Below are 27451 nucleotides of genomic sequence, written 5' to 3'. Positions count from 1 at the left end.
GCCGCAGCCGCAGCTGCCTCGGAGCTCTGAGGAGCTGGAGGATTTGCACAAGCTGCTGCACTTCCCCGAGGAGGTGGCTCTCAGATTGTCCGAGAGTGAATATCAGCTGTTCTACCAGGTTAATCCAAACGAATATTTGCGTCATGTTGCTCAAGATTTAGCAACTTTACAAAGTAAATCAGCGAGTAAATCGAGCACATCATCAACAAACCATCAAAAACAGTCCAAGGAGTTACCCACCACTACTAATAGTTCAACTCAGACAGAAGAGGAATCTTTGTGGTTAGGTGCGACCTCACTTTACTCTGTGCAGACCCTCATCAACCGATTTAATGAGGTACTCACTTTTATACAAGTCTCTTCCTTTTAATACTCTATATATATATAAATACATCAACTGTACTACTACTTTCATCTACTACTCTATTACATCCATATGGCAAAGTGACCCTGAAGACACTGCTACAACTAAACCAGGGTGACCTCAAATCGTCAACAACTTATTTTTGACTTTCATTTGACATGATATCAACTTCATTACTCTCGTATCCACTTTCTTTTTTCTGATAATATTGTTTCATTAAATAGAAAAACTGTAGCAGTCACTAGGAAACCGCAGTACAAAAAATGTAATAGAACCTATGTATAGTATACATTGATAGTACAAATTCAAAAGTAAATTTTCAAAAACATGAGATAGTTCAGTTCATCTGAATTTAGGGGTAACTAACTGCATAAATTTTTTAAAAATTTGACTTTATTTAAATCATAAATTCCAGTAATGTAAAAAATAATTGCTTTTCCCACTTACTATGTAAATAATTTAAATAAATAGTAAAGGTAATGAAAATTTAATTGATTAATGTATAAACTTGAAATTTATACACAAAGTTGAGAAACTACATAGTTTTACCAATCATATCAGAAAGTGATCGTTACTTGAATATAGAATAAATATCTTTATAATTCTTTTACGATATTTTCTAATCTCCTACATTTGGTCTTATCATTCACCGAAAAATAAAAAAAAATGATAAGAGGATAAATTGCCGGATAAACCAAGGAATATCACTTTCTTGACAGATCTAGATAATTTAAGTTTAAAGAACGTGATCCAAAGTTCAAGCTGTGAAAACGCGAGTAGTGAGAAATAGCTTCAGGCTTACAGATATTAAGTATACGATTGAAGGCATTCAACGCTGCTATCATCTTTTTATTCAGTCGAAAATTTTTCACGTCAACAGTCGAGTTATCTATATAGTATCAATTGACGTTTATTGGTTGATTTTTATTTTATTTTTGTAAAAAATATATACAGCATCATACAAAATATTACAAAATTAATGATTTAAGATTGAAAAAAACATTTTGTAGAGTTTATTATCGTAAAGATCAGACTATCACTTGTTAAAAATTATAGCTTCAAACAGTAAAAAGTAGCAAGTCGATAATTATAGTCTGGATTTTAATGTTGTGGTTAAAATTTACTATTTTGCTTGATAAATATTAACGTTGGCAACGTCAAGTTTTAAACTCTTACTATAGAAATTTAATAAGCTTTTTTGATAATTTTTACATATCATACAATAATCTTCAACGTACAAACGATAAAAATTGAAGTAGGAATTATTAATTTTTATACTTTAACATTCAAACATTCATATAGCTTTTATTACTATTTAAAATGGTATTTATTATCATTTGACTGGAATTTATTATAAATCGATTATTATTTATTTTAGATTAGTTTTTTCGTGCATGATCTCTGATGTTAAATTGGCTGAGTGCAAGCACATATACTAGTCAAAAATGAACGTGCATATGTTAAGCATGAAAAAATGTTGAGCATTATTTTAGGTGGTGCTATCAGTATGCATCAGCACGCAACACACTGTTAATGAAGTAGTATTAGTGATGTTGCTCCGCCCACGTGCACCGAGCGAATAGAATGTTTAAAAGTATCTCAAGTCTTTCTGATTCTATTAAAATAACATATAAGAGTTTATATGGATGTTTAGATATGTAAAGTTAGTAATAATATTCTTCTCACTTTTCTTTCAAATTCACTCAACAAATGGTTTTATTCTTACTTAAATTTTTGTTTTCCACAAGTATAAATTAAGTTTAGATTCTACTAAGTAATTAACAAAAAACAAGTTGCCAACAAATTTAAATACACTGTTACGGACAATTTTCAACTGTAAAATCAAGTATTTACATTACTTTATCTTTTAGATTTTTAGCAAAAGCTATTGTCTTAAAAATTTAATATTTAAAAATATGTATTGTCTTAAATACTTGATATTTGAAAGTATTGTCTTAAATATTTGTTATATATTTTCTATTATTTAGAAAATAATAAAATGACATTATGATAACTTTCTGGAAGTCAATAATATCTTGATAATATTATTACATACATTGATGAATACGAAAAAAATTTCAAGTAGGAAAAACAAATTTTTTAGCTTTTTATAAATAACTTGAAAAAAGCTTTTAGATTATCTGCAGACAAAAATAATAATGGGAAAATAAGATTAATCATTAGATCAACAGGGTAATGCAATTGAAAATCAGCAAATCAACTGAAATAATTTTAAAACATTGATGCATTTTATTTACTGGCTTGTTTATTGAATGTTAATTAAATTAACTCTCAAAAAATTGTAAAATTAAGCTCTTGACGACAGAAAAATAATATGTTGAAGTCAATTTATAATTTATAACAAAGCCGTCACTGAAAGTTAAATATTCGAGCTATAAATCTGAAATGGGTATTCATCGAAGAGAAAACACTCGAGGATTTAAAAACAAAATATGTTTATGTAGAAAAATTGATGAGTGTTTATCGATTTCAGGTGAGCTCATGGGTTACCCACACAATAACAAGTGGCTCAACGGTCGAGGAGCGTCAAGCGTTCCTCTCTTGCTTCTTGCGAGTCGCTCAAACCTGCTGGAATACTGGGAACTTTAATTCGGCAATGGAGATCATCGCCGGTCTCAAGTAAGTTATAAATTAACTTCACCATTTATATATACATATATACATAAATTCAGCAGTAATGCAAGTATAAAGTAAGACCAAGTAGAAGTAAATAAAAGACAAGTTAAGTAATGAAACTATATAGTATATAGCGCGAAGAGTCAACTTTGGATACTTTTAAAACCAGCTCAAAACTTTAAAATTACTACGTGTTAGTGAGCTTAAAATGTGGGTTGATGGGTTTATTCCTTCTTTCTCTCTTTGCCTTTCTTCATTTGCCTTTTTGGATACAGAACTGCGTGTTGCGGCATTCTTAGATCTTCTCCTGTATGAGAATGGACATTGCTGTGAGCACTGGTATCTAGGACACCGGATGGCACAGTGATAAATTGTCAGTGGGCGTTTCTTAACTTTTTTGAATATTCGGAAAATTTTTAAACTATTTATCAAGCTCATATCAAATATTTTCCATCGATACATTGATATTTTCATTTTGTAGGTCATGAATATGCATTTTCATTTTTTCTTCCGATATAATGACTCATTTTTTCTGATTATATGCCTTGTAACAATTCATATGAAATATTGTGTAGTGACTTTACCCTCGACTATTGTTCTCCCTACGTTCGTAGGGACAATGGGTCAGCAAACCAGTGAATTATCCGGCTACGTATTTTCCACTTTGTAATCACTGTTTTTATTATTATTACTAGGAATTCAAATTGCGCGCATACGCGCGCCTTAATTTCGACCAATAAGGAATCGGGGACCATATTTTTTCGATATTTCGATATATTTCGATACTAACCAACTTCAACTCAGTCATGAATTTTATATTATTAGAAAAAAAAATTTTTGTTATTAAATTTTGATCGTTTTGGTATGGTGTTATTGTAATCGAAAACTTTTCAAGTCTTTTGTCCGGATGTATTTAAAAAAAAAAAAAAGAAAAATAAATCGATTTTTAATTTTTATTTTCGGAGATAAACATTCTCTGAAAGTATTTTTTATAAATATACTCAAGTCTTTTATGTATATTAATAAAAATAATATTCCAAGGATTATTCAAATTTTAGGGATTAGTCGTTAAGAAAATAGCTTTCAGCAATTATTGCAAATAGTGCACGATATAATTATTGTACCATATGAAAGCTACCATAGACCCCCCGATGGCAATCATTACCGTAAAATTGTTAAAGCGTATGATTGAGTTGTTTAAGAAAATAAAATTGAAAATTCTAAACTAAATATTTTTTTAAAATCACATAATATTTACAATAATTTTTTTTCTAGTATCAAATACGAAAATGTGAATATTTTTTTGAAGTTTTTAACAAATTTTAATTAATGCAACTAATAGTCATGATTTAAGATGATCAAAAAAAATTCCAATTTTTTTCCTGTTTCATACTTTGTTTTACGAAATCATTAAGAAACTTTTTTGACCCTTTTTCACAACTTCACTAAAAATTAATTAATATCCTTTTGGAAAATATATAAATTATTAATTCAACAATAAAGTAAAAAAAAGTAATGAAATTGTTTTTATTCTGTTGGGTATTAGCATAGTAGTTTCTATTAAAGAAATCTGTTACTTAAATTCGAAGCTTCGATTGAGTGGTTATACTTCAATCAAAGAAATGCTCTGTATGCTCTTGAATTTATTTTCTTTCTTTTACTATTTTTCTTTCTTTTATACTTATTTTCAGTACAAAGAAAATAGATTAATTTATAGACGGAATTGAATCGAATAAAGACAGATAGAGTCATTGGAATTATTCAAGTGTCTGAGAGTACGGTCAAACAATTGAAGCTTTACCAAAAGAGTAAAGAAATTTTAATCCAAAGTCATAAAAAAAAATAATTCCAAGCTTCATTTTATTTTTTAATTCTCAGCTCCAGAAATTGCTTAATTTAACTATTTATCATTAAAGTTTCATTTTCAAACAGTTAAATAGTTTGGTCATTATTTAGTATTTAAGTAACTTTATTAGTTATTAATAACTTTTTATTTCCCTTATTTTTACTCAAAGATGAAATTAATTAAATAAATTACTGTATCACTTTTTTAATAAAAACAAACTTTTATTTTATATAAGAACAAGTTATACTAACTGTTACTTAATTAAAAATTTTTTTATCCAGAAAAAAAAATTCGTTTTAATTTATTTTATCTTGCTAACTGTTTTACATACGCTTGCATAAAAAAATTATTTTGCATATTAATTTTTATTATAATTTTATCTACGTTGTTCAACTATTATCTAAGTACTTAAATAATCACTACAATTTTCACTAAAATATAATTACGATAGACATAATATAGTAGTTTATTGCTTCTACAGTGTACTTACTGTGAGCTAGTAGTGACCTGTATTATATTCATTAACATATTTTCTATCTTCGTCGTTATTTCCTTTCACACTATTTTTGAGCTTCCACATCGGGTATTTTACATCTAAAAATTTATTTAATTAATTCTATGACTTACAGTCATCATTTCAATTTTTGTCCCGTCTCGATACTGTTTCATTTTTCTTTATTCACTATTAGCACTATTTTTTTTAAGTATATAGCACATTTTTCGTACTTGATATGAAAACTAATTTAGTATTGATCTTAATGCTTTTTCTTTTATTTTCGAGATTTTTCGTCTCTCAGTATCTTTTATTCTTCAATTTTTATTAAAAAATTCAATTCATGTATCTTAAAATAACATTTAATAGAAGCAAAAATAAAAGAATCTGAAAATTCATTTATAACAAATTTAAAAACATTTTTATATGCCAGCAGTTTATTATTCTATCTTGAGTTCAAGTGTAGCGAAATCTGATTGATAAAATGTAATCTTTTTTTATCGGAAAAGTTGTTTATCTTTTCTACAATTACACTTTGAAACCTCTGAAATTCCTATAAAATATTTATAAATGAAATCTTCGTGTCTGAATAATTGAATGGATAAAAACTTTTAAAGAGATTGCAATAAAATATTTTTTTGCCCTCCGGGCGAAAAGTGGCAACTTTTGTCCCGCTGCACTAAACAAAGTTGCTGCTTTCCGTCTTCGTCCAATTTTTTTAATATTAATAAACGAATATTGAATAGAAAAAAAAACTCGGATAAAAATATTTTGTTTTCTGGATAGAGAAAAACCTTTTTTTTTGTCACTTTGTACTCAAGATCAGTTTCATCTTAAAATTTTTTACTTGAAAACCCTTTAAGTTTTGAAAAAAAATAATTTCAGTGCAATTCCTGTTACGAACAAGAATAACTTAACTAAAAGTAAATTATTTCTTTAAAAATGAATTTTACTATTAATTAATATTAGTTACTCCTGAGTAAATAGTAATTTGCACTTTAGAAATTTAATTCACTGAAAATTTTTTACTGAAAAAAAAAAATTAATTTGTCAACAACATTTTTTTTTTTTATGTACTTCTAATTTTATAAATTCAAAAAAACATATTATCAATCATACCCTCTCCAATCTACTTCAATATATTACTTTTTTACTCCACAGATAATATTATTACGTGGTATATTATTGTGTAAACATAAATGACATCGGGGGGATTTAATGATGCTTCGGCTAACGCATCATTAAATAAAAAAGCTGCCACGTCATGTGATCTCCATACACGCATCGATAAAACCATCGCGCCAGCTCTTAAATATTTTTTATTAGGTCTTAGAGAAATAAATTGCATTATATTTATATTTACTACTATCATTTCGTTGAATTATGCAAATTTGGAGACAGTAACGCCCATGATCAAGTGTCATGGCGGTTATAAATTATTTATACTTAATATAGCTTAAAGAATAATTTATATTTATTTATTATGAGTTTTACTTGTATACCAATTCTGGTTTTTACAAGGCTGATTGTCTCAGCGTCTCCACATATAGTTTTTTCTCTCTATTATCATCGTATGTTCTTCGCTTTTATATTATCAACACAATCTTTCACCTCATCCATTTTTATTATCAACATAATCCAATATATTATCCACTTTTTTTATTATCAACATATTCCAATATCTTTCCATTTTTCATTATCAACATTTTTCTTTTGCACTATCTTTCAATTATCAACATATTATTCTTGCACATATCTTTTATTATTCTCCTTGCGGCTGTGGACCGACTTGTGGCTTTCTGTACTGCATTTACCCTATTCCTCACCCCTTTCGGTCGGTTGTTGGAATAGTGGCGATGGGAAAACCACAGAGAAAACCCATGCCAGTACAATTCGGCTATCGGAGCGACCCCCGACGGTTGGTGTTGAAACTATTCTAACTACCGTCGGGGCTCGAACCCTCGCCTCACGGCATGATGTGCGACCGAACTAACGGTATAATGACTTAGTCTGCTCGGCCATCATGCCGCTTAAGAATAATTTATATAGTTGTCATTGAATAGAATCTATCAATATTGGGTTAACGTCTATAAACGTAAAAAAAGGCCATTCGGTAGCCGAAATGGAAGTAGATTTCATTTATTTAAATTTTTATATTTTAATGAATTAAATTTATTTTCATTACAATTATTATAACAATTATGTTACATAGTCGTTATTTATTTATTCAATTTAAATGCCAAAGCAATCGCCGAATGGCAAAAATACAAAATAGAAGAGTATAAAGTACATGTAAGAGTATAAACAGATCTACTAGATATTTTAACAAGTTATTAGTAATTACATATAGCTTATAATAATCAATTCTGTATTGTTTTGATATAATTTTGTGAACCTAAAAAAGTTGTGTTACACATCTCGCTAGACATTTTTTGCTTCCAATAATTTCTGTGAATTATTTCCTAAAAGAAAAATCTATCTTTTTTTATTTTTCTCGTGGTTTTTTCTTTCATCTTTTTTAATCAATTATTTTTTCTTTAATTATGTTTTTTTATTTATTTACTATATATTTGTTTATTCAATTCATGTTTTTTATCAACTTTTTTAATATTTTATTCAATTTTAATGTAAATGGTAAATGAATTATAAAGAAAAATGTTATTACCTTATCAATTCATCTTCACTTTCAGAATCTATTTCAATTTGTAAATTTGGTAATGAAGTAAAATGATCATTACTCAATGTGAAAGGTATAATATTTACTTGTGATGTATGGTTTACTTCAAATCGAAATTCATGAACAATAGGATCATTTGCAAATGGATCTAAAACACCAATTCTTGCTATCGATTTTTTTATCGTAATTAATTGGTGCAAATGAATATGATTGATTATATTTTTACATGCAATATCCATGTAAATAGGATATCTTATAATTTTTCCTTCAGATATTAAAAATATAAAGCGATACTCAAATTCTACCCACTGAATACCCACGATTGTTGTGATAAAACCAGCAAAACTGCATAAAGAAAAATTAATAATTAAATATCATTTTTTTATAAGCTATTCAAAATATTTACACATCAAAATTAATAATGATTATTTTATTGTGTCTCTGCATTCAATAATAAAAAAAAACGATGAACTTTACGACTTACTTTGATTCTTCGCCGTCTTCAAACAGTCTGAGTTCGTGACTTTCATTAAAATTGATTTTAACCATTTTTTCAATTAAAAATAAATTTTCAATTAATTTCAAAAATAATTTTCAATATCTATTAGTATATAGATATATCTTAATGATCGTGAAGTTAGTAATATCAAGTCAATGTAAATATAGTTGTTAAACTTAACATAATTTAATTAAATAATTTTTTATTGTGGACCTATATGATTTTAATCATAATCATGATATTAATTAAAAAATTTTAATTTAGATAAATAAATAAAATTAATTCTTATATAAATGTATATGCATGTGTATATTTTCTGGCTCAGTTCATCGAGCTGATTCACAATATTGTAAAAATTTTCAAAAGCTGTGCCATGAGGACAAATACAATAGTTATATATTTCTATGAAATCCTTGTCGGTTTTAACCTAGATATAGATTCCTGCTTTTGGTTTAAACGTCACTGAAGCAGGAGACTCGAGGGTTTTCAGGAGACTGTTCGAATCTTTGGTTTGTTTTCTATATTTTGGTAGCAATAAATTTTTATTTTATTATTTACTCGTCGACTTCCAGTAAATTCGGCATTTACAACAAAATAGTCTTAAAAATTATGAATTCGTTTTTTACGAATTCAGTTAACGACAATAATTTTACTCAGGTAATTTTAAATTACTCAATTATAAGTAAAGAAAAAAAAAGAAGAATACGGTTAACCCTAAAGGCTATCCCTACAACTTCCCGCTAATTTCATACTTAAGCACTCAAAATTGCATTTATTATGTTTTCAAGCTCTTCGAGCTACAAAATATAATTTTTGTGTGATTTGAGCTCTCCGAGCGACTGCTCAACTTCCAAATAGATCAAAGTCTACGTAACGAGCAGAAAGCGCAGAATATCCGATTTACAGAAATCCGATAGGATGTCGCTTTCCATTGTTATTACATGGAAATAAGGTAAAAGCGAAAATTTTTTGCGATTTTTGAAAATTTTTGAATTGCTCTCATTTTTAAACTAATCGACAGATTTGGCTCATCTTAGAACTTAACCTCGGAAATCGTCCTAAGAATAAGTATGTTACATTTTATTGAGATTCGTATAGAATTACGGGAGTTAGAGAAGAGACACTGCCGATAATATCGTATATATATATATATATATATATATATATATATATATATATATATATATATATATATATATATATATATAATACATACATATATAAACTTTTGAACCATATGCGTTTTCTGAATCCGCTTGACGAGCTGAGTCGAAATATAGCAAAATTTTTCAAAAGTTCCGTCATGAGGACCAATGCAATAGTTAGATTTCTATGAAATCTACTAAAATGTAGTAGTAAAAATCAATAGGTTGATATATGTTTGTACAAAAATTCAAATTTATTTAAAATCCTACTGAAACAGTGTTTATATATTCTCCGATATTTACAAACGGAAATAGCATTCAAATTCGCATGATTATTTATTGTTATATTAAACATTCCTTAATGATTCAAGTTAAATAAAATAATACGATTGGTATAAATAAATCGATATATTGTTTGACGACAAAGAAACAAGTACATTGCTTTTACTCTCGAGAAAATTTTATATTGTGCAAGTCACTCGACATATTTGCTGAGTGCCATTTGTTGAGATGTTATTTGGTGTATCTGACAGCATACAAATATGAACCCTCACTCAACTTTTCATGTGTTTAATTCTATTTAGAAAATTTTCTTATTACATTAAAAAAAATATATAAATTTCAAGAAAAATTTTTAAAACTTCATTTTGAACGCATTTCAATATTAGACGTAAAAATTACATGAATGATCTATTTTCATTGGAAGAAAAATAATTTATTATATTTTCCGACTCATAACAATATAGTTCACAAGCGATCTATTATAAAAATTTTAATGACAAATATTCTTATTCTGTCTCCGCCTGCAAGAAGTGACAGTAAGACCCTTCATTCTCCTACAAAAAGTTATTTGGGTCAGATCAAAGGGGTTTTAGCCATCCTAAACCTTCACCTACCCTCGAAAGCTTCCCTCCGACTCACCCTTTGATGAATATTATTGTATATATAACGATATAACTAATTTTCATTGTTAATTCATTGATGTTTCAGATCCAATAAATTAAAGCCATTTTGGCAAAGTGTGAATGAACCATTACCAGTACTAGAGTACCTCTCATCGGCCCTCTTGTCTTCCGAATATGAACGGGCGTTGGCGCGTGCATTGGCGATGCCAGAATGTCCTGTCGTACCTTTTTTTGGGGCTTTTTTACGAGAATTACGTGAAGTAATTTCTTCTGTCAACAAGGTAAAAATATATTTTTCAGTTTACCCTTTTTTTATTATAAGAAATTAACTAAGATCAGACATGATGATTAATGATTTAATTTTTTTAATTTGAAATTGAAATAATACTTATTAATCTGAAAGTACATCGATACTCGAATAAATGTAACAGGATTTCAGAGTGGGACTGTTTAGTGACCGATATATTTGACTCGTTTCCAACAAACTTTAACAATGAAATTCGTCGGCACATTTTTTTCGCGGTGAACAGATTTTTGACCTCCACCACACTCTGTGGTGATGGAAGTGAGAAATAGATAAAGAAAGTGAGCAATGAAATTTATTGTTGAAAAGTGTAAGGTTATAACTAAAGTAAAGTAGTAGTAACAATAATACTTGTAAAGAGACAGTAGTGCAGTTGAAACTTATGCAATGCCAGAACCAAATAGTAACAGCAATTGCACAAACTTTTATTTTCACTAAAAAACTGACAACGGAGAAACTTAGAATGACAATTTAAACCTTTCTAACATTTGTAATCACTTCTACAACAGTCTTCATTCTTAGTCAGCTGGTCCCAGTTCAATTTTCTCTCCACTGTCGACGTTTAAAACGATACCAACATCAATGACAACACAACATCTTCTGCTGCTGCTACTACTAATACAAACTCTTTGAACGACAACAACAACAACAACAATAACAACAACAACAACAACAACAACAACAACAACAACAACAACAACAACAACAACAACAACAACAACAACAACAACAACAACAACAACAACTGCTACTACAAATTTACTTCAATTTCTTAAGAAAATAACTCGATAAGTTCCTCTATCCACTTGAAGAGCTGACTTGACGCTCTTTACTCCACATGTTGGATCAGCGAAATGCAAATACTGAGAACTGACAAAAGGACACTTGGGAAGTTGATGAGAAAAGTGCATCTTATCGAATAAAGTTTCTTCAAGATAATATATGTAATTAATGATGGAAAAAATTTGATTGTAAGGTCAGGGGTTTCTATCGGCCTCCAGCAGCAAAGACAGTTGTAGGCCGGCGGAAACTACTTGCTCTTGCTGTCAATATTCAACTATTATATTGAGTTATACTTCATCCAGCTGAAGATTAAAAGTGATGCTAATATCCACCAGTCATATCCGTTTACCAGTCATAATAAAACAATAATATTCATCTATAATTCCCGTGATAACATTATGTCATGGGTTTTGCAGTACTTGGAATTATTGATTTACCTATCTCCAAGTACTTTATTATCTAGTTATTTATTCGTATTTGTAGTTTGTAGTTAATGCTGGAATACACTGACTCAGTTTTGCTTTTAAATTTCGGATCAATGCACGCTTCTATTGCGAAGGCTTCAAAATTAAAATCGGTGATAGTTTATTATAATCAATAAAAAACTCAAAGCCTTAAGTTTTGTGACCTGAAGTCGTGTTTATTTTTTGTTTTCTTTTAAAACACGGAGTACAAATATTGGATTGCTACCTGCTTTCATTCAGCTGGAATGACGGTGAAATGTACAAAGTACGCATTCCATAAGTTGTACCAGAAGCGTATGATTTAAATTATATTTTTTTGTATCCGCTTTCATACACTGTAAAAAATGTCGTTGTAAAAATGGATTCAGAGCACTTTACACGGTCGTGGAGTGTAAAATAACGGTGCAAAATTTTCTCGGTGTAAATTTTCCATCCGTCTAATTTTAACACGGTCTAATCTATTTTTTTTACACCATTGCGTGTTATTCTTTCAGTTTACTTTCAAAAATACGGTGTTATTAAACTGCCATTAGAATTTTGAGCTCGAAGAGCTCAAAAGCTTAGAACAGCTAATTTTTTGAGTTCGGGGAGCGCGAAATAATATATAAATTATATTTTTGAGTTCGAAGGCTCAAAAACGTCATAAAAGTGCCATTTTAAGTCCTTAGATATGGAATCAGCGGGAAGTTTCAGGGATGGCCTTTATGGTCAACCGTTTTCGAGAATTTTTCTTTTCAATTAAGATAGGTGATAACATTGATTTAAGATATCGTCAAATTGTTTTAAGAAATCTAAAAGTGTACGGATTTATGAAACTTTTTATCGCTATAAAAATAAGTCTTAAATACATTTTAGAATAATGGGATCCAGTAAAAAAATGGTTTTTTTTGTATTCTGAATGAAGAAAATTTTTCTTAAACTAAGAACATAAACTTCTTCAAAGAAAACAAAAATATTCTCAATCAAAGAAAATTTTGTTAATTAATTATAAGAAATTGTATTAAATAATGAAAATTGAATAATTAACTACAAGTTAATTATTTTATTTTTGCACTATTACGTCATATCTAAAATTAACAAAATATAAAATGTTTCATAACATATAAATTAAAAAAAAATTATTTTGCTTGATTTAAAATAAAAGTTCTGCTAAGAATTAACATTATCATTGATTTCGCGTTTCCAATACAACAGAGATTAATAAATGGTTATATTTTGAAACATGAAGCATTGATACCGTATTCTGAGGGTGCATCCTACATGTATTATTTATATTTAGTAGATAAGATTTAACGGATTAGAATAACATATATTTCAAAATAACGAGAAAACGATTTATCTTTCAAACTTTCAAAATAAAGTCGTATAATATCATTTTGATTCATACTTCTGCAGTTAACGATGAGATAAAAATAATTATTGTAAAATAAAAGATAATTTGAAAAAAGTCCGTCTGTTCGTCGGATTATTTTTTTTTATTCCAACATTATATAATCAAAAAACTGATAAAATTGTTTAATCTGATAATGAATACTGCACTGGAAATTGCATAATTATTTAAATTGATAGCGGTATTATTAATATTAAATATTATGTAACAAATAATGAATAATAATTTTATTTTCTCTTATTTGATAGCAACCAACGGAGAGCAAAGAAAAGAAGACTCAACGCAGTAATAGTAAGGAGGGTTCGTCCCTTGAACACGTGCCTTCGGGTTCGCCGGGTGCGCGAGCCAGTGTCGGAAGCAATGTAGACGTAAGCTTTGCATGGAGGATATCACCGAGAAGCAGCAATGATTCAGAAGATAAGCCCGACTGTACCAACGAAACAGCGGCTGTTATTGATAAAGTAACGTTGTTTCATTCACATCGTCATGCCCGCTCAAGAGATGCAACTACTGGCTCACTACATCGTACTTTGAGTGTCCATACTACAGCCCTTGAGCAAGCTTATACTGCTGAAGAGTGTGATGAGAATGACTATCATCTTGACCTCGATTCCTACAAGCCGGTTCAACCCCTTGTTGCTGACCATGGAGTTGCACTTTTTCCTGTTGCCGCTCCTCATCATGGAATGGATCTTCATTTACTTCAGGTTCATTTTTATTTCGTTATACATTTACTCTATTTTTTTTTCTTTTTATTTTTATTTTCATCATTGACAAGAGACCAATAGCTTTATTCGATCAAATCAGACATTGTCGATCGCTACATGTATTACTATTATTATTATTTCCTCTGGCGGCGTTGTAATTATGTTATTTTTCACTCCTTTGATGGTCTTTTAACATATAAATTTCATGTTATAGTTGTCGAGTTTACTTTGACAAAAAACGATTGGTTTTTCTTTTTGAAGAGGTACAGGACATATACTGTCAATTATTCACAATTTTTTATATATCTTGGAACATTTTTATAGTTCGTACAAATCATAGGGATGTTAATTTGGTTTTAAAAAATATAAATTATTTTTATGCACCACCCGTAAAAAAATTTTCTTATCGGGTTTAATGTGTCTAAATATAACTTTATATGCCTAGATTAAGCCTGATATGGTCATATATGCCCGTATATAATTTTTTGACGAAATTTAGTGTTGTGAATCTCTAACGGAGAAATAAATATAAAAAATAAAAATAATATTTTTTACTAAAGAGTTTATTTGACTTAATAAACTACTAAACTAACTTTTTGATTGCTACGGCGTACAATTGAATATAAATATTTTTGGGAATAATAAAAAATTGATGAATTATTTTTTATTTGTCAAATTCAGGAACATAGAAAAATAATGTGTTGAGTTATTTTATTTATAAATATTTTTTTTATTTATACTAAACCAATTGGATTAATAAATGCTTTTTATTATAATTGAACGTAGAGATTAATATAAAAACAATATAGATGAATGATAATAATCAAATGCAGCAGTGCAATTATTTGATATAAATTATTATGTAATGAATACTTTATCAATAAATTAATAACTGGCGTAAGCGATAATTTATGAAATTGAAAAGCCGGTGAGTTATTGAATGCACAGAAACAAAGAAAGGTGTCATTTAATAATAAGCGCGTATATTGATTTTTTTAATGTAATATCACAATTATTCATTAATTGTATTTTGACGAAGAAAATCGTTATTATTGATGATATTAATCGAAGTATTATTTATTTGGTGAATAAATTAAGGTATAGTCATTTCAAAATTTCAATACTTCTTGTATATAATAGATCTCATTACCGTCCATGCATAGTTAATGAATATAATACTCGTATTTCTATGTAATAATATCTTACGGTTTTTTAGTCGATAGAAATTTATAATTATGATTAAATAATTAAATTACCATGAATTTTAATGTTTCAATTTACATTAATAATATGAATAAAATAATTAATTATTTAATTTTACTATCTTTTATTAAAAATTACTTTTTGCAATTACATAATTTCAATTTTATGCAAATAATTTCAATTTATATTATAAAATTCCAAAATTTAGTCTCATTACTCTGATTCATAGAAATATAATTTAAATGAATTTTTCAATTTTTTGGAAAAAAATTCGGTACTTTATGAGATATTTTATGATAAAAATACTCTATGTATGTGAATAGTTTAGTTTTAATTGATAATTTGCAGTCAAATAGTCGGTAGTTCAACACATATCTAAATAAAAATATTTCAAAATATTCACTATTTTCTATTTGTTTGATATTGGTATCTAATAAATGTCTCGTAATTTCGCATGATACGCTGACTTCACTCTCTTGTTCAGAAAGGCTCCTATGAAACAAAAGGATGAAAAAAGGAAAGGAGAATCGTCCTTTCTATTCGAAATACGTTCTAGTGTCATAAAGTCAGCTGATATAATGATAGTCATCGTTCTTTGTCGATGCTCAATGCTATTGGCTTTGACTTTTTTTTTTATTTTCTATCCCTTTTTATCACCTCTGGAGATTTCAACACGTCCATAAAAATCAAATCGATCATAGTTATCATGCGGAAATCCATATGACGGCTAGTTATTGATTATTGTATATGTATTTATTTAACGTTCCCACGCTACTTTAATACTAAACTTTCATCATTAAGTAAATTATTTAATCATTCACTACTTTACAATAATCGATTATAATTAAGGCATTTTAGTAAATAATTGCACAAATTAAGCAAAAAGTACAATGATTATATTTTCAACTAAGTTGAAAATTGGAAAATCGATTTCGTCGTTTTAAAATGGATTTATTATGTATAACATGCACTTGTTTTGATGATAGATAGTGTTAATAAGTATAATTTGTTAATAGTGTTAATTTTATTGGTTATCTAATCGAGTTCAAAAATTTTTAAATCATTCGGGCTTTACTTGGAGTAGCTTTATTTTTTAAAAAAAACATTAAATTACTAAATTCATTTAATTCATTGAAAACAAAGATCTTTGTTTTCAATAAGTGTAATAACTTAATAAGTTAAAAAAATGCGACTATTTGGAACGAAGCTCGAAATCTTTAAAAAATTGTGAAATTGATTGGATAGCCTGTTAAATTTATGTAAAATAAAAAAACCATTCAGCAGCCGAAATGGAAATAGATTTTGCAAATAATAAAAAACATATTTTATATAAAATAATATTAATAATAATATATAACTTAATTCAAAGAAATTGCACCCTGGAATAATTTTTTTTTAGAAAATTATTTAAAGCGCAAACACGAAAACAAATTTATTTTTTAATTAAGGGGTCCATTGTGCTCCAGCCTTCCTTATTACTATACAAGTATGACTCATTTTTCTCGGAATCATAATTAAAATATACATTTTTCGTGACAGTGCCCTACAATATTAATAATTGTTATTTAGCTAATATTTTTCTTTCGGTCTATTTCACTCAAAAATTAAATTAAATAATAATTTTTATTTTTTATAAATATAAATTGTAAGTAATGAATTTTTTACTAGGTTCTTCATCATGGCACAACATTAGTTCACTGGGATTGTGAAGGAGCTGGGGGTTCACGAACGGCACTAGTGTATGCACGTGTTGATCGTGCTTGCAGTACATTAGTATGGGAAAAGCCAACATGGAGTCCTTTAAAAACACCAGGATTGGGTGGAGTCTCAACCGAATTTACATTAACAGTAAATCCAGAAGAGTCTGTGCCGCCGGTTCTTATATCGAAGTACACATCCCTCCAGACAGAATGTACGTCGATTAGCCTCGAAGAAGGTTACTTGGATCTAAACTCCGTCAAGGAAGTTATCATTGGGTGTTGCGATAAAGATAGAGAAGTTGAACTCCGTGGCATCTGCAAAAGATACGGCCTCCCCGGTTCAGATTCCTGTATCGGGCTGATGTATGGCTCAAGTCTATCTGATAATCGAATAATATTTTTTCTCGGTCCACCTGCCCTAAGCAAGTACGTATATCTATATGTATATGTATATTAACATCTTTGCAAAAGGTATTTTATGTAGATACGATCAACTATACGTTTTAAAGCGTAGCTTTTTTGGTCTTTTATAGTCTTTGTACTCGTTATAAATTTATCTAACTGGTCTTTTTATTTTCTTTTTTTTTGTTGATGGCTAGACTTTGGTACATGGGACTTTGTTGGATTTTACGAGGTCTAAAACGGCAGCAGCAATTAACAGATAGACGATCCCGGTGGTTAAAAGAGAAATATCTCCAATTATATTTTGAAGAGGGCTGTGTTGAGCCCACAACAGCCGATGCAATAAGAGTTTTCGGTGGACGGGATTGGTCCACGACTGATAGTATTGGCACATTATCGCCCACCAATAGTAGCAATATTCGACGCCGCAATCCTAAGCCTGGAAAAAAAACTAAATCTATTAGTAATATTCATGCTCTTACTAAGGTTATTATTATACTTATACCTATATTGTTAATTAGAAAAACTTTGAAGAAAAAACCTGGGTTATGCGATTTGAAAACTATAACTTTTTATCATTTTATTGATCGTATGGTTACAACAGGACCATTAAAATGCGGCTTAATGCAAAATTTAATTTCAAATAAAATAAAGTCAACATTAACAACAGTTTTATGTAAAATATTTTTTCAAATTAGTAGAACTTCAACAGAAAATTATTATTATTATTACTATATTAAAATTGATTAAAGACTTAATAAGTTTTAAGATCAATTACCTCATTACCACAGTATAAATTTCAATGTTGCTTTTAATTTTGCACTCACAATGAGCCGCTTAAGGTAGTACCACCGCGAAAAGCAAAATTTGGAGAAACTTATGGAATTTTTTTTTATCGAAAGATAAATATATTAATAATTCATCATCGAAATTTCAGATCAATTCACCGCACCGTTTTTGAGTAAATAATTTTCGAAATTGCATTTAAAGTATGTAAAATGTCCGGTCTCTCTAACTATTTTTTATTATATTAAAAAATTCTCGTGACAGAATTGAAAAAAAAACTAGGAGTGTTGAAAAATGTTTTTAGAATAAGTTAAAAAAATGAAAGTAGCACCTCACCGTTTTGTTATCGAGATATAATAATTAAAAAAAATAATTTTCGATCCATTTCTAGCCTGCTTACTTAACAAATTATAGTGATTTGGAAACACCGTGCGCAACGCTGTTCTAAAATCAATTTAATATAAACTACAAGTACTTTAAATAACAGATATAATTGAAAAAAAAAAAAAATAATTAACGCTATAAAAATTTTGATAATTCACTTTCCTAATAAAGACAACATCTTTAGCTAAAGCATTTTCCGGGTGAAAATAATGAGCTAACATAAAACTAACATTAGCTTAAAGAGATCACATTAATTTATAAGTCACCCCAATGATCTTAACCGTAATAATAATGACTTGATATTATTAGCTATATATTGAACTCGAATCGTCTAAAAACAGCGGAAAGTTTCGAAGAATTCTTATAAACGTTTATTCCTGAGATTATAAAATTAAATTCTATTTCAACAGTCATTAATATTTAAGTGTGACTTCAAGTTCACGTTGATTAAAATTAATTTCAACACTTTTATATATCAAAAAATTGCATAAAATTAAAATTCTTTTAACTATCGTTTAAAATTTTCAAATAAAAAATGCGATATTTGACCAATAAATTTCTATTCATAAAATTGTTGAAATTCTAAATCAGGTTTGCCTTCAATTTTGGCCAATACAAACATTGTAAGTTATAATTAATTCATTAATTTATCAAAATGAAATTGTAAATGCAGGAATTGAGTTTGAAGCAATATGATTCATCATCGTCGGATGGTGGAATAACAACAGCTCCACTGCGTCACATCGCTGGAAGTCGTGAATCTTTAACAAGAATAGCACCTACCTCACCACGATCTAGCCGTGACCGTATTCCACCACGCAGCCCTCCTGGTTCAGCAGAACGTATCTCATCAAGCTTGCCCTATTCCAGCTTACAAAGGTGAGCTGTGGATAATAACCCTTTTGTAATAGAATATAAGCCCCAACAAGACCCTTATCTAAAAATTTTTCAGTTAATATTTCATGGTATAACACAATCATACATACAATATTAATTACTCTTTAGCTTACAACGGCATGCTTCACTTGAAACTGGTTTAAGCTCCGGAATTACTTTGAGCTTGTGTCAATGCTACTGGTAATCTCATTCGAGTCAAACTCATGCCATTGTTTTATAAAGTATCAACGTTGTTTATTGTTCAGACTCGCAACCACAAGCACACTAACACCTAAACATCAAGCTGATTACTCATGTTTGTAAACTTCATTTACCGTCATACATCATTATTAGATGTTATTGGATTAACCAAATAACATTCAAATAAAACATGTTTACCTAAATCTTTCTCTGCACGTCTCAAGTACAATGTCTATTCTCATGAAAATAAAAACTGAAATTGAAATCTCCCGTGTAAAAAAAAATCGTCTTAAAATTGTCGTTTGTTTAAGATCTTAAACGTGACATAAACCAAGACTTTTTTAAGACGCCAAAAATAAATTCTGAGAGCAGATTTTTGAAATTTAATTCTCGAATTTGTTATGAAAATGAATTTTTAGACAATTTTACGACTTTCTAACCGCTACATTTTTGAGTACGCTCTTTTTAAATTGAAAACTTATTATCGGACAATTTTAAGACTTTTTTAAGACGCTCCGTTTAAATGTTCTGGAGCTCTATCGCTGTTAGCTTCATCTTAAAATAGTCTCGAAAAATTTTTTAATACTATATTAAGATTTTTTTGAGACTATTTTAAGATTTTTTAAGACTATTTTAAGATTTTGTTAAAGCTATTTCAAGATTTTTTTAAGACGATTTTTAGATTATTTTAAGACTCACTATAATAATTTTCCGGAGCTGTCGCTGTGATATCGTCTTATTTTCATACCAAATTCGCGAACCAAGTTTCAAAAATCTGCTCTCGGAATTTTTTTTTGGCGTCTTAATAAAGTCTTGATTTGTGTCACGTTTAAGATCTTAAACAAATGACAATTTTAAGACGATTTTTTTTACACGAGCTATTAATGTAATTTTGATTATTTTCAAATACTTGCTAATTAACAATTTTTTTTTGTTTTTCAAATAGTATACGCAGATTTCAATAATGTTTTTTATCAATAAATAAAACTTTGAGGCGTACATTTCCAAATATTTAATATTTCCAATTGATTAAAACAAGTATGTGATAAAATTTTGATTTTCAAATGGACTTTAGCCTGCTATGCGTGACAAGAGAAAAAGACAAAAATGGATCAAGTCCTCCCGCTCCCGCAGTTGTGGAATCGCCTTGGCAAGTCAAAGCACGCGCAACATCTATTATGTACGAGACTCAACTTAATTTCGTTGAGTTCGTTGCACTATTTCGATCTTTTAGTTTAAGAGCAAGAAAAGATCTTCGTGATCTTTTTGGTCAACTAGCTATTACCTGTCGCAGCCAAAGTGATGGGTCTCTCCGTGATTTCACAATGCGACCCGTCGTACTTCGACAAACCAGTGATGCTACACCACAGCGAATAGGTAGCTTATTTATTTTTATTTAATTTATAAATTAATTCTACGCTTTCAAATATTAAGTTTTTTATTTTCTTTTTCTTCCATAGGCTTACTGACCAGAAATAATTCCATTGACTGCTATGAGTATAAAACAAGTGGAAATTTCCACAAGAAGCAAATTTTCGACGCGATCGCTGCTGCAAGTATTGTCAACAACTGTTCGGGCGTTGATACTTCTAAATCTCAAGTTATTACTCTCGCAACGTTTACCAAATTCTTGGAATCACGTCAGCAGGAAAAACTTACCGATGAACAGATCAAATCACTTATCAAGGTATTTTTTATTAATCAATAATTCTTATTGTACACCTCAAAATGATTAGCGAGCGGTCAAGCATTTAAAGTGTGAATTTTTTGACCCAGAAATATTTGTTAATCTTTTAAATATTATTTATGTTAAAAAATTTAGAGACATGAGCCGGATCCAGCATTGAGAGTTCAGTGGTGTTTATCGTTCGAGGGATTTGCACGGTATATGATGGATAAAGATAACTATGCATTTCCGAGTGAGTATGCGATTCCAACGGATACGGAAATGCAACAGCCGTTATCACAATACTACATTGCTAGCTCTCATAATACTTATTTGACCGGACATCAGTTGAAAGGGGAATCTTCTGTTCAATTGTATTCTCAAGTAAGTTATATCTTGTTTATACATTTATTTTATACTTAAAAAATTCTTTTGTGAAACAACAAAATTTTTGGTATTAATATTTTAAATTACAACTAAAATTTTTCAAATAAAAGAAAATGAAAGTAAAGAAAAATTAAGTTTTAGATTTTTATGCTTCAATATAAATTTATTCGTAATTCTATTCAATAACTTAATTAATTATAAATACTAAATAAAGACGTAATTAAGTCATGAAAATCATCTCATGTTGAACTACTTTTAAAAATTAAAATCGAGTGTTATGAATATATTTAAAATATATTTAATTGAATAATGGAATAATGGATTATACTAGAGTGATATGAATTTGTATGACATTTTAGGTACTTTTAACTGGGTGTAGATGTGTCGAACTTGACTGCTGGGATGGAGATGATGGTTCTCCATTGATATATCATGGCCATACATTCACAACAAAAATTCCGTTTAGATCGGTAGTTGAAGCTATTGACAGAAGTGCTTTTATCACATCTCCATATCCAGTTATTCTCTCTATTGAAAATCATTGTACTCAAAGTCAACAAGCCCGCATGGCTCAAATATTCCAGGTATATTGTTTATTCATTAGTTTATACTATAAACATGAAAAATGATTATTAATGATACCAATATATTGTTATTGCAGTCGGTATTTGGTGATAAATTGATAACAAAGTTTTTATTCGATTCGGATTTCGGTGACGATCCGCAATTGCCTTCACCCTCTCAACTGCGACACAAAATTCTTATCAAAAATAAAAAGTTAGTGGTTGATCCCACAGCGCCTTTGGTTCATCCGGCAGTAAGTCAACGGTGCAAAATGCTTATGAGTGATAGAGCGTCATCGATGAAACAAATGAGAACTGAAATGAGTAGTACTTCTGTTGTCGAATATTTCAGCGAAGATGACGATGATGAAGAGGATGACGATGAAGATGATAATGTTGATGGTATTTATTCATTTTATTTGATCAAAATAAATTTTTATTTATCATTATAAAATTAGAGCTAATACAAAAAAAAAAATTTTTTTCCTTTCAAACACTAAGTTTTAATCATTAATTGGATGGAAATTGATCATTCAATCTTTCTTGAAATCGCTTAGTGACTAGTCAACAGTAATATATATCTTAACCTACGACATTTACTCGTCGACAAATCACGGCAATGTTTACCGCATGGTCGACAATATATTTTCTTGTTTGTAGTCTTGTACGTACCACTGTAGACCGTGCTTTCTTGGAATTTGAATAAAAAAAAAAAAAAAAAAAAATTTGCAATCCGTTTTTGGCATTTTACCCTATTTTTTCATAACAAGCTCTTTTGGCTTTGAAAACATGAGAAATTTTTTTCTAATGTTTTTATTGTCGGAAATACTTTATACAATTGTCGAGAAATCTTTTTATTGATTTTTTACCCAGAGTATTCTATTGTAAACTATTTAAAAATTTAAAGTATTTTTATATTGACATCTAGGTCATGTATTTCAGTTAATGAATGTATAAATGTACAAATATCAATGTACTGGATAATTAAAGTTGCCTAATTTTATCAGATAAATAAAAATAAAATAATATTCTATTTTATGAAATGCTTAAATTACAAAAGTGCTTGTGTAATATTACAGACAATTCGGTTTCAAGTTACGAGAGATACTTGGGAAGTAGTCAAATGTCTCACGGTCGATTGAAATCAGACCCTGCCGTGGACGATAAATCTCAGAAGCAGAGCAGTCAAATAGCCAAAGAATTATCTGATTTAGTAGTATATCTCCAAGCCATCAAATTCCGAGGATTAAATCTGACACCATCTAACACAGTGCCATCGGCGGTAAAGCCGCGTCATCAGAGTCACACTGGTACAGTACAAAGACACAGTATCGCGGGGATCGGGACCGGAGGAATAGCTTCTACTTCGACAGGTTCACCGCAATCACTGTCAACTTCGGTGTCTGTTGCCAGCGGTGGCAGTAACATTGACGCTTTTTTCCGACCAACCCGGGGTGTGCCTGCTTGTTTCCAGTGCTCGTCATTGAACGAGAGCGCTGCCAAAAAAATCTGTAGAAAGCAGCCTCTGGGCGTAGTGGCCCACGCGGAAACCCAACTAATCCGCACTTATCCCGCAGGAATGCGAATTGACTCGTCAAACTTCAACCCCGTAATATTTTGGGCATTTGGAATTCAGATGGTGGCACTAAATTATCAGACAGACGATGCCGCCTCACATCTGAATGCCGCAATGTTTGAACAAAACGGGCAATGCGGTTACGTGAGGAAACCATCGGTTATGTGGGACAAAGGACACATGATGTATCGAAGATTCAATCCCTGGGACAAGGAGTTTGATGGGCTTCATTCTATTCACTTAACTCTCTCTGTTGTCTCGGGGCAATACATCTCATCGACAAATCTTGTCGCTAGTACCTACGTCGAAATTGAGTTAGTCGGAATACCAATTGATTGTGCCAAGCATAAAACAAAAGTTGTTCAGAACAACGCTCTGAACCCAATTTGGAATGAAAAATTCTGTTTCCAAGTAATGTTTCGCGACTTGGCATTCTTAAGGTTCGGAATTGTTGAGGCAAACTCTCACCACTTGATAGCTCAACGAGTTTTGCCGCTAAAGTGTCTCAAGCCGGGTTATCGTCATGTGCGCCTTCGCTCCTGTAAAAATAAGCCTCTTGCTCTTTCCACGCTTTTCATTTACTCGCGAATGGAAGAGGAGAGCTTGGACTATAATACCTGCTGCCGCGATCACAACAAGGAGTGCAAGCGTCCGACGTCGGGGAAAACCCCCGAGAAATTGAGCACCGTCGATCCGGGTCTCGGTGGAGTAACATTGAAGCGGCGGATGTTTTTCCTGATGGTTTACGATGTAATTCCAGATGAGCCTTATACTATTCTGAAGGTGACACAGGAGAGTACCACTCAAGAAGTGATGCTTCAAGCGCTTCAAAAAGCGGGAATATCCGCGGGGCACGTTGACGAGTACATTCTAGTGGAGGAGGTGTCGCGTGGATGGGAAAAAAAAGATCGTGAAGAACTACCAACTCAGAGAGTGCTAGATTCATTCGAACATCCACTTCAAGCTCAAGCTTTGTGGAAAGGTCAAGGTCGGTTCTTGTTGAAAAGAGTCGGTAACGATCCGAGTAGCAGAGCATGGCTAGCGTCAATCAGAAGCACGGCGGGACATTCAAAATTAACTGATACCAGTGAGCGCGATCAATCTATGCACATATGGGACGAGGCGGACACTTTCCTCGTTTGTATCTACAATGTATCACCGGAAATACCGTATGCCATTCTACGTGTTCCTGTAACGAGTTCCGCTCAGGATGTACTCGCGCAAGCTCTTGTTAAAGCCAGAAGGATGGAGGATCCCTCGAAGTTTGCTCTTGTCGAGGAGCTTGAGTGGGGCGGTGCTGGCGCAGTCGGGAGTGGAAATCGTCAGCTGAGGCTCTTGAGGGATGAAGAAAATGTTTACAGCACCCAAGCGTTTTGGAAAACACTCGGAAGGTTTATTTTGCGCGAAAGAGAGCAGGCTATTCCTCGGAAGCACTTACTCCCGGCGACCTTAGATAGAATAAGTAAAGGATTTTCAGTAGGTAGATCAGTGTCGCTGCCTGGTTCTAGCAAAGAAAAAGTTCCGGTAGCCGAGGCTCTTTCTGATCCGAGCTCACGGGGCCTGAGACATCGGCTCCTTATGTCAGGACGCAGACGTGAAGTTCATTCGGACGGGGAAGAGTCTAGGGAATCGGAAATTCTCAACGCTGCCATCTACTTAAAGAAGGTATCGTTGAGAAAATTGAGAGTCTGGAAGTCTTAGTGGCAGTCTCGAGCGACCTCACTCTCTCTATTGTTCACTAATCGAAATAACAACTGGTAAATTAGTAAATATTATTATTTATTATTAATATTTTATTATTATCAATCGTTGCGATCTTGTGGACAAGAGTAAAGTCGCTCCTGTCTCTACTCACATGTACTTTTGATTAAATTTATCATGTGAGGTTGCCGTTTACGGCTACGGACATTTGTGAGCAGAAAATGGGCATTAATGTATCTACTGAAATGTCATTTTAAATTAATTATACTTTTATCGATTATTTAATTAATTAATTAATTATTTATTTATTTATTCATTGAAAGGAAAAACAAATAAAAATGAAAAATTAATAAGGAATGATAATTTTCTGAGTATTTATTTAAATTCAACGTAGAATGGACCGAATGAATAAATAACATAGTAATGTTTGCCAAAGATACAAACGTCATACAATGTTACATAAATATTTATACATGAATAATGGTGTATAGAATTCAATAAATAAACATAATTATAATACATCGAGATAGGCGACGAAAATCACCAAAGAAACTACTTAAACAAATAAAAAGCAGATTATAGGAAAAGTAAAATAAAAACAACTATAAAAATACATTTCTCAGTGTTCAGAAACGAATCTAGTCACACTCAAACGCCTAAACTCAGAATTGTGTGTGAAATGTCTGAGCTAATATAGATGAACGCATAGATGAAATGTAAAGGATTTTATTTTTTTTATACTAGATACATGTTATTTTATAAATTTTTTCAATTACATAAGACATAACAATAGTTTAAATACTCTTGTCAGTTATTATTACAATTATTTACATACGAGCATGATTTCAATAATGACTATTGACCAGTTATTGGAAATACATTATTATTATCATTATGTTTAATAAGATTAAACATCGCTTAGTACGATCGCTACTTTAATGTAATTAAACAATAATACTATTCTGTGAAACAGTACAATTTGTAGATAGTTCTACAGTCTATCTCAAATAATTTCGGTCCATTTTAACGATTGATTATTTTTTTTATTATTATTATTTTAAAAATTTTTTGTGAGAATTCACTTACTATGTACTTAATTTAACTTTACGAAGAAATGCAAAAAAAGTAAGTTCGTAATGGAAAATTCACGGTAATTAAAAATACGGTTGCATTGTTAAAAAATTGCATACTATTGAGAGCAATAAATTATAAATATTTGATTAATAGCACTCAGTCATCGTTATGTAATCCCCAAATTTTCTGCTCTACGTGAAACAATATATCCAATGACAATCTTTGTCTCCCATACATAAATTGAAAATTACGATGTACGATTCTTTTAATCGATAATCACTCGTGTAAATCCTATTTCATATGTCATTTTAAACGGATTTTGTTATTTTTGTACAACGAAGAGATTACTAACCAATATTTCAAATTTATTGACTATAAATGATAATTATTATTTTCATTATATATATAAATATATTTAGCTTCAATATTAAATCATACCAGGCCAATACGCTTTGATAAGATTTTTCACCCCGTACATCTACTAAACAATCATAATCATAGTTATACGTGAGTATATGTATGTAATCATAAATATATAGTTGTAATTACTATTATTAATAGTAATATTATCTACCGTATTGTAACTTTTATTTTTACGTTTAAAAAATCATGGGATATTTTAAGATTGTTAGGCAGTTTTAGAATTTTTTTAAATCTTCAAATTGTTAAAAATTCCTTGAGTTAAGAAACATGCATTAGGTAATATATCAATTTCATA

General features: G+C 30.1%; 1 protein-coding gene across 2 annotated transcripts; it reads left to right on the top strand.

The window, feature by feature from the left end:
* On the top strand, positions 1-27451 carry LOC141530559 (1-phosphatidylinositol 4,5-bisphosphate phosphodiesterase epsilon-1). 2 transcript variants are annotated; one of them, XM_074247741.1, is made up of 13 exons: positions 1-337; positions 2859-3004; positions 10652-10847; positions 13756-14214; positions 17086-17543; positions 17717-18005; positions 19363-19568; positions 20842-21143; positions 21227-21453; positions 21589-21816; positions 22179-22403; positions 22481-22784; positions 23462-27451. In XM_074247741.1, the coding sequence occupies exons 2-13, from the start codon at positions 2982-2984 to the stop codon at positions 25657-25659; spliced, it is 5115 nt and encodes a 1704-aa protein (XP_074103842.1). In that variant the 5' UTR covers positions 1-337; positions 2859-2981; the 3' UTR covers positions 25660-27451. The 2 variants fall into 2 exon arrangements, with proteins under 2 accessions (XP_074103842.1, XP_074103841.1); XM_074247740.1 differs by lacking the exon at positions 1-337 and having other exon boundaries at positions 2699-3004.

The sequence above is a fragment of the Cotesia typhae genome, unplaced genomic scaffold, assembly GCF_013202065.1.
Source record: "Cotesia typhae breed Kobodo isofemale line unplaced genomic scaffold, CoteBio_Ctyphae contig_5, whole genome shotgun sequence".
NCBI classification, from domain to species: Eukaryota; Metazoa; Arthropoda; class Insecta; order Hymenoptera; family Braconidae; genus Cotesia; species Cotesia typhae.
The sequence above is the reverse complement of the archived record's forward strand: the minus strand, read 5'-3'. Positions and strand labels throughout refer to the sequence as shown.